This window comes from Tigriopus californicus, chromosome 3 (genome assembly GCF_007210705.1).
Source record: "Tigriopus californicus strain San Diego chromosome 3, Tcal_SD_v2.1, whole genome shotgun sequence".
Taxonomy (NCBI): Eukaryota; Metazoa; Arthropoda; class Copepoda; order Harpacticoida; family Harpacticidae; genus Tigriopus; species Tigriopus californicus.
In genome coordinates this window covers 13981114-13999879 of record NC_081442.1, presented here as the reverse complement: position 1 = coordinate 13999879, position 18766 = coordinate 13981114, and the positions used below count along the sequence as shown (strand labels likewise).

General features: G+C 41.9%; 4 protein-coding genes across 5 annotated transcripts; all 4 read right to left on the bottom strand.

Annotated features, from left to right (window-relative positions):
* Positions 1-143: 143 nt before the first annotated feature.
* On the bottom strand, positions 144-6094 carry LOC131878450 (coiled-coil domain-containing protein 115-like). Of its 2 annotated transcripts, XM_059224431.1 has the most exons (3): positions 5744-6094; positions 953-1226; positions 144-323 (listed from the first exon to the last, which is right to left on the bottom strand). In XM_059224431.1, the coding sequence occupies exons 1-2, from the start codon at positions 6092-6094 to the stop codon at positions 969-971; spliced, it is 609 nt and encodes a 202-aa protein (XP_059080414.1). In that variant the 3' UTR covers positions 144-323; positions 953-968. The 2 variants fall into 2 exon arrangements, with proteins under 2 accessions (XP_059080414.1, XP_059080413.1); XM_059224430.1 differs by lacking the exon at positions 144-323 and having other exon boundaries at positions 886-1226.
* Positions 6094-10774, bottom strand: LOC131878452 (E3 ubiquitin-protein ligase siah2-like). The gene is made up of 2 exons (XM_059224432.1): positions 10587-10774; positions 6094-6601 (listed from the first exon to the last, which is right to left on the bottom strand). The coding sequence occupies exons 1-2, from the start codon at positions 10772-10774 to the stop codon at positions 6193-6195; spliced, it is 597 nt and encodes a 198-aa protein (XP_059080415.1). The 3' UTR covers positions 6094-6192.
* A 23-nt stretch (positions 10775-10797) lies between these two features.
* Positions 10798-13712, bottom strand: LOC131878448 (phosphatidylinositol N-acetylglucosaminyltransferase subunit A-like). The gene is made up of 2 exons (XM_059224428.1): positions 13521-13712; positions 10798-12014 (listed from the first exon to the last, which is right to left on the bottom strand). The coding sequence occupies exons 1-2, from the start codon at positions 13710-13712 to the stop codon at positions 10866-10868; spliced, it is 1341 nt and encodes a 446-aa protein (XP_059080411.1). The 3' UTR covers positions 10798-10865.
* Positions 13713-13720: 8 nt separating this feature from the next.
* Positions 13721-14533, bottom strand: LOC131878454 (cysteine-rich DPF motif domain-containing protein 1-like). The gene has a single exon (XM_059224435.1). The coding sequence runs from the start codon at positions 14117-14119 to the stop codon at positions 13721-13723; it is 399 nt and encodes a 132-aa protein (XP_059080418.1). The 5' UTR covers positions 14120-14533.
* Between the last annotated feature and the right edge of the window lie 4233 nt (positions 14534-18766).

The window sequence follows — 18766 nt, the reverse complement described above, 5'->3', positions numbered from 1 at the left end:
AAGGTAAAATCCCTATGAAGACGAATGAACGTCAAAGACGTAAGCAAAAGCGAGCAAAAATGGACTTGCTTGATTTACCAGAAAGAAAAGACGGCGAAATATGAAACAATAGGGAAACACCCATGCTTATAATTCAGTTTTAGAACGTGTTCTCTTAACATGTGGCATAACTCAAACTTAACATTGCATATTTATTCGGTCAAGAAAAACGCGTCTAGCAGCGTCACAATAATTACAATAACTGGACTTCTGAAACAATAATCTGCGGACCTTTAAAGCACGTGGAGGTTTGACCTGTGAGCATTGCATGGTAATCAGTAGACCTAGAAGACAATAAATATTTACAATATTTCGCACAGCTTACTCAGAGCCTTTATCGTATTAACTTTAGTCTTATGTAGTGATATCAAGAATATTGCACCATCAGCAATAAAAATGTTAAAGCGTTCAAACAAAAAAGCAAGTACGTTTTGCTTCTCCATCGGTGGGTGTGCCAGAAGTTAATGTGTAAAGTTCCTTTGAGATATCCTTGAGAAAGGTCGGGGAGGGGAATCGAACAGGCGACCTCGCTCATGCTAGGAAACTACACTATCCACTACGCTTCGCATCCTCCCATCATTTTCACTATCAAGAAGTAAGAAAAGTCAATTTAACAGCACAACCACCGTCATTGTCTCAAGGCCCGGAAAGGCGTTTTTTTTTTGGTTTAGTTCACAGTGCCCATCTATGGATTGGCCCTCAAGCGAGTGTTTCATGATAAGAGAGATACTGCAAGTCAGGTAATTGTTGTCCCCTTTTTAGCCCTCGAAATCTAGCCTTCTGGAGCACCAGAAGGAATGCGATTTATCGAGTACGATCAAGTCGTCGATCGAATTGGAACACTACTCAAATGGAATGGATCATTTATGCACTCGAGAATAATGGTTAAAAAAAACAAAAACATCAAACGTACAACAAAAAGTTGGAATTCAAATACGGCTCTTCATTAACTGGTTCTTCTGGGTCATGACTGCGGTGAGCTCGCATTGGAGATTGGCACATTCCAGGGACAGTTCCAGAGCCTTCTGGAAGCACTGCTGACTCTGCTTTAAGACGGGTGGAGTCAAAAGGCCAAACCATCGAAGAGGGTTATGATTCAGCCTTTCTGGGGCCAGGTCGTCAACCTTCGTTGTGGTGAGAGGGGGTTCTTTTCGGTTTTTGACACCCTCGTCGAACTTGGTGTGGCTCTGGAAGATGAACGAATGCTGTTTACATTATTTCCTTATTCTGCTGCATCAAGTTACCATAGTAGAAGAGACGTCGTTTATGGCATTAACACGAAAAAAATGGAACATAAAAAAAAAATCTATTTTTTATTCTTCCATGGTTCCATTCGATATTGTTGGGAATCGATCTTTTCGAAATTGCGATTGTCAAGTTCATAACAACACGTGTGTTTATGTAAACTATTTAACCGTGAGATGAAGTTCCCGTTGGGTATACACGGTCTCCATCCTACCAACAATAAATGGCCTGAGCAATAATGACCTAAAAAGGGCTCTTTCTTCCTGGCCAGTTTTGAGGGGCTTTTTTAAACCTGTAGATGTCAAAGCGATAGCAAGTTGCATTCAGTCTGAAATTTGATTACGAAATTTGTGGTTAGCCTCATAAGCTACTAGACATTGAACGTTTGGAATACCAAACAAACAGAATTGGGATTTTTAGCCTGTAATAAAGATGGCGAAAAAGTACATATTGTCGTTCCGAAACTGTTGCATCCAAAATTACCCTTGGCGAATAAGGTTGACATCAATTAGAAATGCGTGCATTGTAGTCAGAATAATACTTCACTAGGAAACAAATATGTACTGTTCAGTTTAAATGACAACACGTGTTCTACAGCAAGATAGATCTTTTTTAAGTTGAGAAAATGCGAAAAAGTTGAGAAAACAAGTTGTTAAAACTTGTAAAAAAAAGTTGTGAAAATGTGCAGAAAAGGTGTAAATATGCAACTTGTTATGCAAAAACAAGTTGCAATAATACAAAACTAATTGTTATGAGGAAAAGGTCATTTTTAGTCTCATCTAGCCTCTTTCCTGCGTGTTTACCTGTTACAAAATCTAGGCACCCAACTGTATTTACTAAGCTATCCATTGAGTTCAAAGTAACTGTTTGTTTCTTGCAATGTTCCACATTAGGACATTTCAGTTCATACGGATGTTATAGTAAACACTTGATTCTCTTCTGGAGCCTACTGTTTTGGTGCTGAGGGTGCTTTTGTTCGCAAAATATTTTTGGATCGGATCAAACCTATGACGGCAGATGGAGCTCAACTGCAGGCTCTCTTTTTGCAGACTTTCCAAAACCGAATAAAGGGAGTTGAATTTGATATATTCAATTCATTGGTATTGTATAGAGTTCAGGTAGCAAAAGCTAGAAAAATCATAATCTTTCATTTTGATTATGGTTTGTAAAGCCAGTGAAACCCAAAAATAAAAAAAGGTTTTCGCTGATGACTTAATTCTTCATCTGATCATGCTGCAACGAAGAAAATAAAAAGGTTCCAAACAAGGAGCAGATGGTTAAGAAGGAAGCAGATAAGGACTCAAATGACAACAAAAGGGCATAAAATGTCCTAAAATGTGAAAAGTAGTGAGGAAAAAAAGACTGAAATAAGTTTTAAAAAAATAAGTTTTTACTATTTTTCCGAGGTCTAGTTATCTCTATCGGCAGAGCAGCCTTAGAAGCTGGACTGAGCCACTGACTTCTTAAGAAACCTTGACTGAACGCTAATTTGACACCAATTTCGGTTTCCGTTCCGTTCAAGAAAATTGTCCTCAAATTAGTTGGCGGTGCTTCTCTTTTAAATCTGAACAGAACCTAATTAAATCTATCCTAACCTTAATGTACTTAACCTACAATTAACCAGTATTGATGACCTTTCCACTCTTTATCTAAATTTAAAAACAGACTTTGATCAAAACTTGAAAAAAAGACGAGCCATCTAATTGGTGAAGAATTAACCCAGTCAGTTGAAACCATTCGTAGAAAAGCACGATAACGTATGAAGATTTTAAGACATTGTATTATTTCCATCGTCCTTGTTCAGTTTTTATCTGATAGTTCCAACAAAGAAATTGAAGTGGTCAGTAGTGCCAAGGATTTGGGAGTCATTGTACAAAACGACGGAATAATCACCCCACAATTCCACAGATATGAATAGATCCGATATAGTGCCCAATTTACTGGACAAAACGTGCAGCTGATGGGAACAAAAAGGTTGTACCCAAACAATGGTTGAAGCACCTCTCAACGTTGACTTGAGTTCAATATAGATCGGAATAACTTGAATATTCGCGAAAAATTTCATGTTAATTAACAAAAAACATTCAGTGCTTATTTTCAATATGATAACACAGCTGACCTTTTTGGATGGTCCAAGAAAACTTATTCAAATACATGAAGCAATTACCGAGCACATAAACAGAGAAGGAGAAGAAGCAATAACAGGGCCGTTCTCACAAGTATGCTCCTCAAGTTTGTTTCCGAAAGATAATGCGCAACCTCTCATTTTCGTTTAGAATGTCTGTTTATCATGAGTAAAATGCAAAGTTATTTTTTCCTTCCATAGCAAAACATTGATGAAAAGGAATAATGATAAAAATGCCATCCCTAAGAAGCAGATTCTTGCCATGTCCAGGCTGGCTCCGGATTAGTAGACCTTGAAAAAATCAGTTGCCATTTTGGCCGAACTTTTTTGAAGCTCGGGAAAAATATGCCAAAGAGTTGAAAGAATACAAAAAGAAGCAAGTGCAAAAAGTCGAGAACAAATGATAAAAATATATTGAATAGGAACGAAAAAAGGCGATGAATTGAAAAAACGTTGCTGCGACGGCCAAAAGGTCATTGTTAGTCCTGTTTATTGGCCTTTTCTGTTGGCAAATTCCAGGAAAACAATTGCATTTACTGGGAAATCTATTGAGCTTCTTTATTTTATTGACAAGAAATTAAACTTTTTTATTGCAATGCTTGACATTAGGACACTTTTTAAGGGATTCTGATGTTATGTTACAGTGTACAATTGATTCTTTCGAGAGTCTAGTGGTATTGCTTGGGGCACTTTTGCTCACTTAATGATTAGATTTGTGTCCTATTTGATCTACGTACAACTGAATAAAGTCCGTTCCCAGAAGTCATCTTTCTCTTTGTTACGTATCACAGGAATAAAAGAAAAAAGAGTCAAAAAAATGAGAATGGGCAAGAATAATTGTTTAGGCCCTAAAATATGTAAAAATATTTCATATTTTTTTATATTTGACATTTTTCTACAATTTATCATGCAATTTCAGCCACTGAAGAGCTAAATATTAATATTTCTGTAATTTGTTTTTCTAAATAAATTTGTGTCATTTTTGGGGAGAAAATAGTAATATTGAAGCTTCCCTTCCTCATTTTCTCTTAAAAAAATTGACATAAAAGCACAAAAAAGGTTAAAGATGTATTAACAACAGCTTGCATGTACGTATATTCCGTCCATCCATTTTGAATAGCTCTGTCTATTTTGTCATTGCCGTTTTTGGGTTGGTAAGACACTATATTTAAGATTGGGACTGGGTTTGTTTGTGTAACATAATTACCAACACATCTTAGCATGTTTCCCTAAGGTATCAGAAAATGGCAAGGAGATGGTTGATTAATTTGGAAAGAACTTACCTACTATCACTTTCAAGAAACTTGAAAACGTTGTAATCTTATCTCTTACGTAATGAACTTAATCTTAGTAACAAAACTATTGTGTAATAGTTTCAGTGATATTGTCAATATGCTGTTGAAGAACGAAGTATGTTTTTATCAAACTATATAAAATATTTAGGTACAAGACGCTAGTCTAGCTGATTGATCTGAGAGGCAGCGTGAACAGTGAAAGAATCTTATCTCCTAGGTTTGCTTCCTTGTTAAAAAGTCAGATGGTAGCTCTCTCACTTGGCCTTCCATCTGATGATAGATGTCCCAATTTAGGCATATTTCCGCTTCGTCGTCATAGCCCACATTAATATTTACCTCACCCTCAGAAATGACCGCAGCTTTGTCTATTTATGCTGTCAGAGCAGCAACTTATGCAATGAATTCAAATACTGCTAAAAAGCTTGACTTGGCTAGCCTGGGATCAAACCAAGATTCGCCAATTGTAGAGAAGATGCTCTCATAATCCAATACGGTACGACAGCTAGCCTCTTCTCCCCAGGTATAGGAGGTTTTAATTATGGTGTGGATTCATTATGACAGTTTTCCTCCTTCATTGACTGCTGCTTGATTTAGAGGCAAAAATAGCATTTATGGCCCTCCAGAACGAGTTGTCCATTTTTTAAACACGTTCGAATACTTCATACGCGCAGTTTAGACAGTACAAAGACAAAGCAATAGCTTGGAGAGGCTGAGTTGGATTGTCCCTTAAGATTGAAGAAAGATGAGGCAGTGAAGTCAATCTCTTCTATTGTGAAATGAGGATGAAACTTTGTTTTTATTAGACACATATTGGTGTCCACCCGGTACAGACTTCATTCCAACCCAATGATGAGCAACAAGATATTTGGTTTCTTTTTTGATAAAAGTTAGCTGTACTGAAACTTTTTGCACCATATAAATCATAGTTTATCCAAACAATGTTGTAAGAACGTGCATTTCGACAAACCGATTGTTCAATCACCTTTTCAATGAAATATTTCTAATTTGTGATAACCTGCGGACTAAAACGCCCACCTACCTGATCGGTTGCAGCATAATGATGAAACAGGGGATATTTCACGTCTATATCGTTGCTTGCATCTTCTTGAAGGTGTACTTTGAAGTTGGCGTCGAAGTCCAGAGTATTTTCATTTGGTAATTGAAGCCGACTCACGGCTGCTCCGCCCATGGAATATCTGGCCTTTGCCAACAAGAAATAGCCTTCTTTGGTCAAGGTCTCCATATGAACCTTGGCTTGGACCAGATCTTGGGTCAGTTCCAAGACTCGTAGACTCATACTATCCAATTGTGACTCAACTGCTGTCATCTTTTTCTCCTGAAATCGAGGTAGACTGACTAATGAAAAACAACATCTTAAGAACAAAGACATTCATCATACAAAGAGAGTATTTATTATATTCACACATATTTCGTTTATCTATCACAATAGGAGAAAACCAAGGAAAATCAATGTGGAATGCATGGGGCTCACTTTAGGTTAATGAGCAAGATGTAATTCAGAAGAAGGCTGACCAGACAAACGATCAGTAACGTCGTAAAAATCTTCTTCTCAAAGCCCCCTGTCAAAGTTCTGGACAAATGCTTTAGCTCCAAATGATGTGGGAGTAATCTGGCCACAACTTTCTCTTGACAAAGTGACATCGGACAATCGATGAGTCGAAAACTGCAGCAATCCAAATGCTTATTCATCTCATCCAAGGACAATCTGGACGAGCATCCTCGCACGTGGTTCTTACAGAGGTTGGGTCTGTACGAACACTGAGCTTCGTGTCGCTTTAACTGGTTGGAAACAAGTTCCATGGGACAACCGAGGTCAGCGAATTCACAAGGTACGGGCACGCATTCTTCCAATAATCTCTCAGCGAACAACAATCGACTAGGGAAAAAAGTGAAAAAACATCGTTTATTTTGAAGTTGGTTACCTAGGCAAGTAAAAGAAGTATTTGTCCGCATGGACATTTCGAAATCGACGTAGTAAATAACGTTTGCTTGATGCGTCTGATAGTTAATTCTAAATGATTTTGGCCTACCACGGTTTATTTTTGATCAGGTAGAAAATTTTTCTTGCATTTTCCTGGCATCAATAAGAGTCGTCAAAAGTTTTGAAAGCAAAGTTGAAACATAGCAAATTTCAAGCAATTGATGTGGCAAGCAAGTTACCAAATTGATAAAGGGATTTCGGGTTGATCCATGCACCTAAAACTAGGTTTTCCAACCCTCATTGCCATGTTTTCACCACCTGTTTACTCATTTCGATCACTCCTTCAAGAGCTCTTCAGCCTCGCCCTCCATTCTTTCTTCTTCCCACCAGCGTAGATGGAGTCAGCCATCATCTTCATCCATAAGAAGGGGCCCCGGGACATTCCAAACAACCATCGGACCATCGCCCTGGAGAACCCCTTCTTGAAGGTGACGTCCACCCTACTAGCTGCCCGCTTCTCCGGATTGGCCGAGGATAGGGATCTCCTTCCCCAGTTCCAATTCGGTTTCCGGAGAAGCCGCTCAACCACCACGGTAGCCACTCTCCTCTATCGAAATTGTGCATTCTAACATCAGCAACAAGAGGAGAGTGTATGGATGCTTTGTGGATTTCTCCAAAGCATTCGACAGGGTGGATCGAACGCGGTTATTCCTCAAACTCCAACTGAGGGGAGTTTTGCGTTCAATCTGTGTCCTGCTATCCAACATCTATGCGGGACTCACATGCTCCATTCGTTCTGGTGAGGACCTATCCCCCTGCTACTTCACTTGCACTGGCCTTCCGCAGGGGGATCCACTATCGCCAATTCTATTCAACCTCTATGAATCCGACCTGCCCGAAGCCCTCACACACCAAGGCCCCATTATCCACCAATTTCCTGTACAATATCTCCAATATGCAGACGACCTGGTTGTCTTGGCTGATTCGGCCGTGGAATTGCAAAATGCCATCAATGCATTTCACGGTTATTGCCAAGAGAACGGCCTTCAAGTCAATAACATCAAGACGAAGGCCATGGTTTTCCATAAAGGTCGTCTGCCTCCCACCACTTTCCATACACACAATAGTACGATTGAAATCGTCAGTAGTTTTAATCATGTGTGTTTCACATTCTCAACTCAACTCTCCCTCACCAACCATCTCAAATCAACAATAGTCAAAGCCAGGGCCAGGGTCGGATACATTTGCAATAGACTTCTTATCAAGAATCTTCCTCTTCCAATAGTTCTTTAACTCTTCCGGACCTAAATCACTCCAATTTTTCTCTACGGCCTTCACGTTTGGCTCCCAAACTCCGCCCAATTCGCCCTCAAATCCGCCGATGCCACCTTCACCAAGTTCCTCAAACGATACCTCTGCGTGCCCCAATATGCCAACAATGCATGGACACATTTTCTATGTGAAACCGAGCCCCTCACCATCGGGCTGGCAAGGTTAGTATCCAACAGTGTTGGGAACCTGACCTTTCCGGAGGGGATGTCGGGACACAAGTTGTCCTTCGCAGTCAAGCACTTGATAACACCTTATTGTCCTTGGCCCGACATCTCTTCGGAGTATTGGCGGTCACACGCTCCCGGCCCAATGCCATCAAAGACGGGAGTTGACAAACGATCTGTTCAATCTGCCCCATCCTCTCTCCGCAAAAACCAAGAATTTCATCATTTGCCTTTACCTAACTGTGTTTGTACTGTCAGCTCTCGCCCTCTTCACTTTTTTCATGTGCACTTCTAGTCAACAATTCTAGTCAAATTCACTGTGATAACACTCTCTAGTCAACTACTTTATTGCTTTTCCCATTTTGACATGTGTCTTTCATACATTTTATAGTCTGTATAATGCTTATACACCAAATTTCCTATATATGTTTACGCCACGACATGACTAAGAGTCGCAATAAATAATAATAATAATAATAATAATAATAATAATAATAATAATAATAATAATAATAATAATAATAATAATAATAATAACAATAATAATAATAATAGTCTTTATTGCTACTCTTGGTCATGCCATGGCGTTAAAATAACGATACAATCAAATATGATATATAGACATTATTCAACGGTTGTTGATAAAACAAGACAAATGTGATGATGTATATGATGTTTATCCCAAGCCCTATGATGATAGTCATTATCAGTTAAGATAATGCAGCTTCTATTTAAACGTAAGGTCTCAAGTCAGTTGACAGTTAGAACAATTGGCTCCTTCACGAAGCTAACCTGATAGAGACGGTTAAACCTCCAATATGAGCAAAACGGAGGTTCTCAGAATCGATCTCCCCCATGTTAGCTTTCCCACGGGTGCCAATTGGCCTCTTGACTCCAGGAGCGACAATTACATTTGGCGCACCTTCGACCTTTGGCCTACTCAGATGCCACAAACCAAAGAGTCCATGGTCTCGGCAGGGTTCAGGTATTTGGGCATCAGTGACCACGTGCAATGTGTCAAGTGCTCCTTGTGTTTAAAAGACTGGGAGCGTGACGACGATCCTTGGAAAGAGCACGCCCGATGGAGTCAAAAGTGTCCTTTGGTCCTTCAGCGCAAAGGTCAGGCTTTTGTGGACACGGCCATTCATGAACTACCACCCATTTTACCACAAGATAAATCGGAAATCAAACCCAAGAATACAAGGCTGGTCAAGTCGAAACCAGAAGGATTCAAAGAGAGTGTCACATCGAAGGACTCCAGAAGCTTAACTGATATTGCCGAGGAGAACAAAAAGATGAAGTGGGCCCGAGTGTGCAAAATCTGTTATAAATCGCCAGCTCGGACCATGATCATACCATGTGGACACTTTTTAGCTTGTGAGCATTGCTCGGATTCGTCGGTAGAGAAGTGTCTGGCTTGTCGAGGACCAATCTCTAGAACGATTCAAGTGTTTGAAGGTTGATGAACGAAGGTTATCAACAAGTTGCCCCCAAACCCCGTGGTGGGAGGGGGGAAAGAGAGGGAGGGATCTTTGACATTGCCGTCATCGGTCCTCTTTTAAATGTCACAGTTCCCCACCACAACACTTGGGTACCTAGAGCGAAATAAGACTTTTTCGGACGATCAAGCTGAAAACCAAGATTTCGTAAATCTGCCACCTACACTACACCATTATCCAGTCAGTCATTTAATACAAGGACACTAAAGCAAGGAAACGCCACTTTTTTGTGATCACCAAACCTTTCCCGCCAAGGAAGGCCTAAACTTTCGCTACTGAAATTTTTGAATGTCAATTATTGGCATAATTATTGACGAAAATAAAATATGTGACTAAAATCATTTTCGTTACCATTGATGGTATGTGCTTAAAACCAGGCATGTAAATATACTTAAAATGACTTTGAACGTGTCTTAAAGTACAACAACTGAAAAGTGCTAATTAGGTTTTCTTGATAAAGCAAGAATTTGCTCTAAATACAATAATCAGTCAATACTCTTTTGCTGATAATATTATTTGTAGAAAATTGCTTTAGAAACATCATGACTAAATTTCCAAACATCTTTGACGCGTTTGTTATGAAGCTATGGTTCTCATTCTGGGAATGGCAATAATCCAAAAGTAGACATTATCATGTCTACTGTACTTTGGTATTACTCTGTGCCCCTTAAATATAGCCTGCCTTTTATGCAAACTTCCTAATAAGTGGAAAATTAAACTCTACAAAAAGATGACTCATTCCTTTTTTCTCCAATGGCTTTTGTCAAATGTATGGATTAAAACAAAAGTATCAACTGTCCATCCCAGATATTCTAATATATGTTAACATTTATGTACATGCACTTTTATTGCCTCTTCTATAAATTTCTATGCTATTAACAACTAGCCATTCACCAGCATCAAGCAACGTTACAGTTAGTAACTACCAATGTCCCGCACCCTTACCTGTTCCTACTCAGATGGGCCCGGCAAATGGGACAATCTTTGATTTTGGGCCGACATTCCGCACAAATGAGATGTCCCGTTCCACATTGGAAAATGGGCGAACCGCGGGGCACATTCAAGCAAATCGGACACTCAAAGTACTCTTTGAGGGATTCCACCGAGATCGTCGGTGATACACTCGATTGCATCTCGCGCTCTTCCCCCGCTGACACTGAAAATTGGGATCAGAACTTCAATTATTTGGGGATTTGTTTTTCCTTTCATTCAAGGCCACTTTTATCACAGGTACGGTCTCTTTGTTGTCTCTTTGTTCAACTTGATTGGATACACCCGATCTAAAAGCATGATCCAATAGTGACAAAACAGGAACAACATGGCCATCAATGGACCAGCCACTCGGCCCGTTTCCCACAGATTCCGTACTTTTCGGGCCAAAGTGGCTGGTTTTTCCCTCATCAACCGGTCATACACGATCTCGGTCCGCTCAGCCACATCCCGCCAATTGTACGCACGGCTCACGAACTCATGACACGCTTGTTTCGTGGGTCGTCGGTCGTTTATCACATCCTTGATGGCTTGGACCAGCCCGGTTTCCAGACTGAGCACATCTGGTCCGACGAAGTAAATGAACTTCTCGGGCAGAACCTCTGGAATTCCGCCCACTTTGGTACTGACCACGGTCAAACCGCAGGACACAGCCTCAAGAATGGCCATGCAAAAGGCCTCGGTCAGTGATGCGTTCAAGAAGACATCGGCTCGAGCCAAGAGCTCATCCCGAATCTGGGCGTGAGGCAACTCTCCGAGCATGGTAACCCTCGATTGTAAGTCATGGGCTTCGATCATCTCTTCGAAAAGGATTCGTTTGGGCCCATCTCCGCCCACAAGGAAATCCACGGTGACCCCGTGGGCAAAGGTCATCTCACTGAGTCGAGGTATAATGGCGGCAATCAAATCAATGCCCTTCCGATAAACCAGTCGACTCCCAATGGCAATCACAACTTTTTTCGAGTCCCGGATGCGTCCCGGATCCCGTGAGTACTCCGGCTGGAAAACCTGCGTATCGACCGCATTGGGAATGACGGAGACGCATTTTCGAGGCACGCCGGAGCGCAAGACCGTGTTTTCTTTGCCCGTGTGCGAGACGCATATGCAATGATCCACGTTGGCCAGCGAGAACTTGAGGAAGGTGTTGGTGACCACGGCGGAGACGTCGGCGAACCCGAAGAGTGAGTGGTCGGTGAACACGGTGGATTGGTCGAGGAGCGCGCCCGTAAAGATGGCCTCGTGACCAAGGGTGGAGAAGGCCGAGTGGCCGTGCACGATCTCGATCTGTTCGGACACGAGCACTCGCCGGAGAACGGGCACGCTGCCCACGATGGTGGGCAGAACGCTTTTATTGTAGAACGGTTGAATGGGCAGATAGTAAACCTGGAAAGCCAAAATATCCCAGATTAGTTCTTGGGACTCATTGAGTCGCACTAATCATTATGGGGGGTTACTGGTTGGTTAGTTAAATAAAAAGGGAGTACTTTTTATACTTCATTAACTTTGTTGAATTCGTGTGCGATCAGGTCGAGGAAAGGGCAGATTCTCTCAATTATAGTGATCAATAAAAGGCGAAGATTTCAAAACTTGTTGAACAAGCCTATGAACGTATTCGAAAATCAGGATTTTACCTAAATGAAATGGAAAAGAATTCTCTTCGGTCTGAGCAGAGTTGGCATGTCAATGCCGACCGATCACAGTAAAGAAGCAACTATGTAATGGAATTATCCGAAATGACTACTGAAACACTACTGAATTGAACTTTTTGGGCATAGCACGAAATTGACGTATTTGTCTTTGTGCCTAAAAGAACTATTCGATGGATTGATACTGCGAAAAAAACGCGTCTTTGTATCAAAACAATTTGGTGACACTTCAAGATTTCCCGACTTTAAAAGAGCTTCACGCAATGAGGCAGTCTCGCTTACAAGAGTGCCTATCATTGATCAACATGTTCAATTAGACAAACGGGTTTGGAGGATGGAGATCAGTTGGTCCAGTTGCAAAGTCAGTATTTTTACGAAGAAAAATCATTTCAATGGCCCAGACCACAATTTAACTGACAAAGAACGGCTTATTTCGCATTAAATTTGCTATAACATCTGATCCGTTCACGAATTAGAGTTGGCCGATTTGGCTAGGCCTTGAATGTAGGGTGGGTTAATCAGGCACTTTGGTCAAAAACTTGTCCAAGTAAGACGAAAATCCTACTACAGAATCAATATCAACATATATGCCCGGTGAATATTTGAAGGCAGCACATTGTACGTACAAGAAAGGAGCCCGAGCTTATCTTCCGACACCAGGATTAGTAGCACCTACGACATGGCCATATTGGCGCTGGCTCCCCTTTTAGATTGTTCGGCTACACTATGGCTGTTATGCATTCAAAATTATCGATTTTGTAACTCAGACCTACAACAGCCTGTTGTTCCGTACGTGCTGAAAAGACCCAAAATGTACTTGGTGATGCTGGTAAATGCTCATTGGTGATCATGAGTAAACTGAGTCACACGTTTGGGTTATCTTCAAACAGGTCCGACTTCATGCTCGTCGCGATTTGCTGGAGAATCTGATTCTTCCTGTTTGGACAATTCTATCCATATTTTCATCGAAACTCATACGCGGAACGATGACACACGCTTCAATTCGAGATGGAAAAGTCAGGGCGGCAATTGAATTCGAGATCATCAATTTGGACTTGATTTGCATGATTCCTACTCTCTTTGGACTCTGGCCAACTTTCAAATTCTTTCAAACCGATGCCCCCCCCCCCCCCCCCCCTTCAAATAAGCACCTTTTCGGCGAATAAACTCGGCCTCGGGTCCGTGACATCGACCCCAGAGCCGGGCCCCATCCGCCCTATATTATGGGTGGAAATAGTCTTACTTTGAGCCCGTGGGTCATGAAGCGCAATCCGATGCGGGCGCCGTAGAAATGGGTGATGATGATGACACGGTGTCCGCGTTCCATCAAGCATTGGGCCAATTGGAACAAGTGCGACTCCACGCCGCCACTATTCGGGTAAAAGAAATCGGACACTAAGGCGATTCGATAGTGCCGCCCCTGGCCCCGCCTCATCCCGCCTCTTAGGGTGGCGGGGGCCGGGTCTGGGCCGTCAATTGGCGGCGGATTTTCACTTGAACCTCAGAGGGAAATTCGGGGAGAAAAGTCTCGGCGCATTTCAGACAATAGCGCTCTTGGTAGAAGATGGAACAGCGGACGCAGACCTGAAAGGGCGGGTCAGAGGGCGGGTGAGCCGCCGAATGGCCGCAGATGCCGCCCAGAATGACGGGGAAACGTCGCTGAACGGGCGAAAACGGGTCGATGAGGACGTAAGTGGGCGCCGCAAATGTGTAGCGCCGTGGCCCGAACACGGGTGCACGCCCGAAGTAATGACAGGACTCACTCCAACCGCATGAACCGCATTGGAAATCCACCCCGGCGTGCGTCCAGTCCTGAGGGGCCGTCTGGGCCGTCTGGCTCATGGTCACGTGGATGATGATGAAGATGATGATGAGAGGAGGCCCGTTTGAGCCATGATTCAGTCCCACCCACGAGTTTGGGGCATGCCTCCTTTCCGTTGACCCGTTAACCGTTGAGCACAAGCGTATGGGCCAATGGGCCAGGCTGGCCAATCCCTGCCTCGTCCCTGAGCCCCTCTCAAGGGTGGATGGCGGGTGGTGGACGCAATGGCCCAATGGTGGGGCACTGGAATTTTCTAGCGCGGATCACTGTCGAGCGCTCCACTCGATCTACAGTATATATGTATGTATGTATTGATGTTTGTCGGTCTGTCTGTATGGCTGTGGAATTCTGGAATCCTGATCCCTTCATTTGGTCGGGACTCGGGACTCGGGACTGGCTGGTCAGCTGATTGATTGGGAGTTGATCAACAAAAGGGAAGAACAGCCTCATTTTCCTCGGGAATGGAGATCCCAGGTTTCGGTTTTCATGAATCCGATATTGCGTGCATAAACAGCTTCCAGTGTTTTCCTATGGTCGTTGAATGTCTTCCATTTTTGGGTCAGCTGCCACTCTCTCGACATGTAGCTGCTGTAAGTATAAACGTTGCCCATTCCTTTCGTAACAATGGCCGATAGCCGTGAACGTACGATGTATGCGACCCCGCATTGATTTTTGTCTGTCGTGAGTTCGAATCTCGATGAGCGGAATCTTTTTTTTTTTCATTGCAGAATTAAGCTCTAATCTGCCGCCATGTTCGAGGCCCTTGCAACCGAGCTGCCGCAGGCTTGCGCCGCGGCCTAGGCGCCCCCAGGCCCTTGCAACCGAAAGGTTAGGTTAGGTCAGGTTAGGTTAGGTTAGGTTTTATTCTCTTCTCCAAGGACCAAAATATCAGCTGACCCAAAAACGGAAGATGTGTAACGGCCATAGTGTTTTCCATGCATGCTGGCCAGTTCTGGGCACAAAATTAGATGAATTCGATGAATTCCATAGCTATGTCCATGAGTGGGTCATAATGACACTTTGACCAGCTCATTTGGAGTAAGTTATGCGTCACATCCAAATTTTTATAGTCTGAATCTGAGGGATTTTTTTTTTCAATCTGACTGACTCTGATCCGAAGTTTTCTACACTATCCCCAATTCAAATAAAAAACCAAGAGCTTGGCCCGATCCAATTCTGTGATATTTCTTTTCGCTGAATTCAAAGATGATCTGAATATTTTGCTTAAGCTAAGCCAAATCAATTTTAATACCCTCAATTGACTTAATATTGGGGATCACATTACCTGCAGTGGTCAATATTTCCATGAAAACACTAACCAACTAATACACAATTTGATCCACAGTACCATCTTAATGAAAATGATGTTTCATGTGTAAAGCACAAATTCCTATAACTTTAATGAAATGTGAAATTTTTTGGTTACTATAACAATACTCAGAAGGCAGGCTGCATGATGCCAAATCTTGAAGTTCCGTCAATTAAGGAGTTCTTGTTCCGGAACTTTATTTTGAACTTAGCGGGAAAATATTGTTCAAAACAAATACGTTTCTTATTTCTATATTTTTCACTTCAAGCCTCGGACCATGAACCAATAGGGACCTTTAAGCTGATGTCAAACTCAACCTTCTGAGAAAAAGGGTCACGAAACCTCCATTTTGATTCGTCCTTGGGCGGTCACTTGTCACATCTTATTTCCTTATACAACAGCTTAATCAAATCGACGGAGATTCTTGCGACAGTCGTCTTCCATCTTGACTGGAATCTTAGGTTAATACTTATTGTCAACCATTATTAATCAGACTCGAATCTTGTAGTTTATGTAAATAATTGAGCAAGCTGAACCGTTATGTCATTATGTTGCAAAAGGTTTCGCGGGTGAAGTCGAGTATCTTGAAATGCTGAATTTGTTTCTTACACCTTTCCACATGAATACAAGCAGATGAGCACTTGCAGGCAGAAATCGATTCCAGAAAATTTGAATTAAATGGTGAGAACGATAAAATACCCGACTAGAATGAGATATCACACTAATTATGACTAGAATTGTTTATTGTGTGAACTACTCAAACATCGAATTGATGATAACAGAAGGGGTTTAATAATGGACTAATAATTTGGAACCATGCTAGAAAAAAAGTTTTTTAAACGCACTCACTGTTCAAGAATGTTTCAAGCATAAGTGTTCCATATACAAGCAGAACGCATAAAAAGAATGGTAACGTGCACGAGATTTGACATTTCATTCCAAAAAAGGCCCATTTTCTAATTTGCGCGTCTTCATCAAATCTGATCCTTCACGAGCTAAGAAAAGTGATTGCAAAGATTGGTGATCCCAAAGAAGTGATATTGTTAACAGTCTTAAGCACACCTTCAACATAAGAGGGAAGTCCAAGAAAGTACGTCTCACTTTTAATGTTTGAAGAAAGTGAAGATATTCTGCCCGGATAAGAATTGTGCCACTTAGGGATTCTTCTTTGCACTTTGTCTATACGGCCAATATCCCCTGTTAGGAGGGTTCCATACTTCGAGCTTAGTCTACATGAAAAAAGTGAAGAGGAGAATCAAATCACAGCCAGTACATAAACAGTTGGGTAGAGACAAGCGATGAAAATCTTGATTAGTACAGAAGATTGGGTGGGTCAGATTGAACAGATCCTGTTTCAGCTCCCGCCATTGATGACATTTGGACCGGAGCCGGAAAAACGTGCGTGACCGCCAATATTCCGAAGGGATGTCAGGCCAAGGACAGTAGGGTGTTAGTACGTCCTTGACCGAGAAGGACAACTTGTGTCCGGACATCACCTCCGGAAAGGTCAGGTTCCCAACACTGGGACACTAACCTGGTCAGCCCGATGTTTGGCTGTAAAAATACCTCCATGCATTTTTGGCATATTGGGGAACGCACAGAAATCGTTTGAGGAATTTGGTGAAGGTGGCATCGGCGGATTTGAGGGCGGATTGGGCGGAAGGCAGTGGAGGAAAATTGGGTTGATGTAGGTCCGGAAGAGTTGAAGAACTATTAGAGAGGGAAGATTCTTAATGGGAAGTCTATTGGAAATGTTTTCGATCCTGGCCCTAGCTTTGACTATTGATGATTGGAGATGGTTGGTGGAGGAAAGTTGGGTTGATGGTGCTTGAGGAGAGATCCACAAAGATTGGACAATTTCATAGAGGAGAGTAACTGCCGAGGTGGTAGAGCGACTGCTCTGGAAATCAAATTGGAATTTGTGAAGGAGATCCCTATCCTCGGCCAATCCGGAAAAGCAGACAGCTAAAAGGGTGGGTGAATATCATCTTTCAGAAGAGTTGGCCACTGCGATGGCCTCTGAATAAAATTTGCCCGAGTCCACTGATTGTAAGAGATTCCCGTGGATGCGATTCATCCATCCTTCTAGAACTCTTGAACGTTGAGTGTAATGGCAGAACAGCTTCATTGAAATTTTGGAGGAATGAATGCTAAATGTGTTCAATAGTCTTAGTAGCGCTGGAAAAGTGACCGCCCAGGAGATTTGTTTACCTTTCCTTTTTAATATGACGTCATCAGTCAGCTGTAGCTTAAAGGTGCCTATTGGAAAAAGAGTTTTCTTCGATGGAAGAGGCCTGGGCGTGGCAAATCAATCAAGAATTTGACCAATATTTTGCAATTCGCCAAAACCGAAAGAAATAAAATAAGTTCCGAAACAAGAACTCTTTAATCGACGGAGCTTCAAGATTTGGAGTCACGCAACCTGTTTCCCGACTGTCGGGGCAAACAGGTTAAGAAAAGATCGCAGCCTCAGTTTGTTTGTTAGGGTTGTTGAAAAGATTCTGAAAGAAAAGATGCGTCATCTCGATGCTAGCGAGATAGGCAATGCGACGGTGAAACGATGAAACCGAAAAAACTTCAAACATGCCAAGTTATTGATTTGTTTTGTACCAATTCAGACAGACCCTGCATTCAAAATGACGAAAGATGTCTTGATGAAATTCAAATCTCAATTATACCTGTGCTTTAATAATTCGAATGGTGGTTAAAAACTATTTCAAGCTATTGAAATCATATGAACAATGCCTCACTGTACCCACTGTGGTGGTCCACACTTGTCTAGCCGAGACTTTATCCCCCCAAAAAATCAACTCTAATAAGCATTTTGTTGGCTGAAAGACCACCCCAGCATCTTGGAGAGCTTGAAAAACTTGTCTGAGAAGTTCTCAAATCTTCAGGTGTGCAAGAGCTGGCCTATCCAAGAGTAGCGTCCATGTACAGGAATACGAAAGGCAATCTATGAAGTACGCCATCCATTACGCATTGGACAGTTGGAAGGTATTTGCAAAAAGTTATGAAGCCCAAATGATGCGATTACTACGGTCATTGGCATGTCCACCCTGGCCATTGGAATTAGATGACAGCCTCTTGCCAAATCAACTTTAGACATATGCCCTTCCCAACTATTTCGCCATTTTCCCCAGCTTTTTTAGCCGCTATTGTGCAACATTTAATCGACTATTTTTTACGTCTCTAGCGATCACTTTGTAACTTCTACTTCAATGAGCATGAAATCAGCAAAAAGAAATAGATATTAGTGACACAAGACAACCTAAAACTAAAATTATTTAATGCCTGCTTGGGATTTTCAGTATCTAACACCCAGTCATTGACTTGCAATAAATCTTTTACTTTGTTT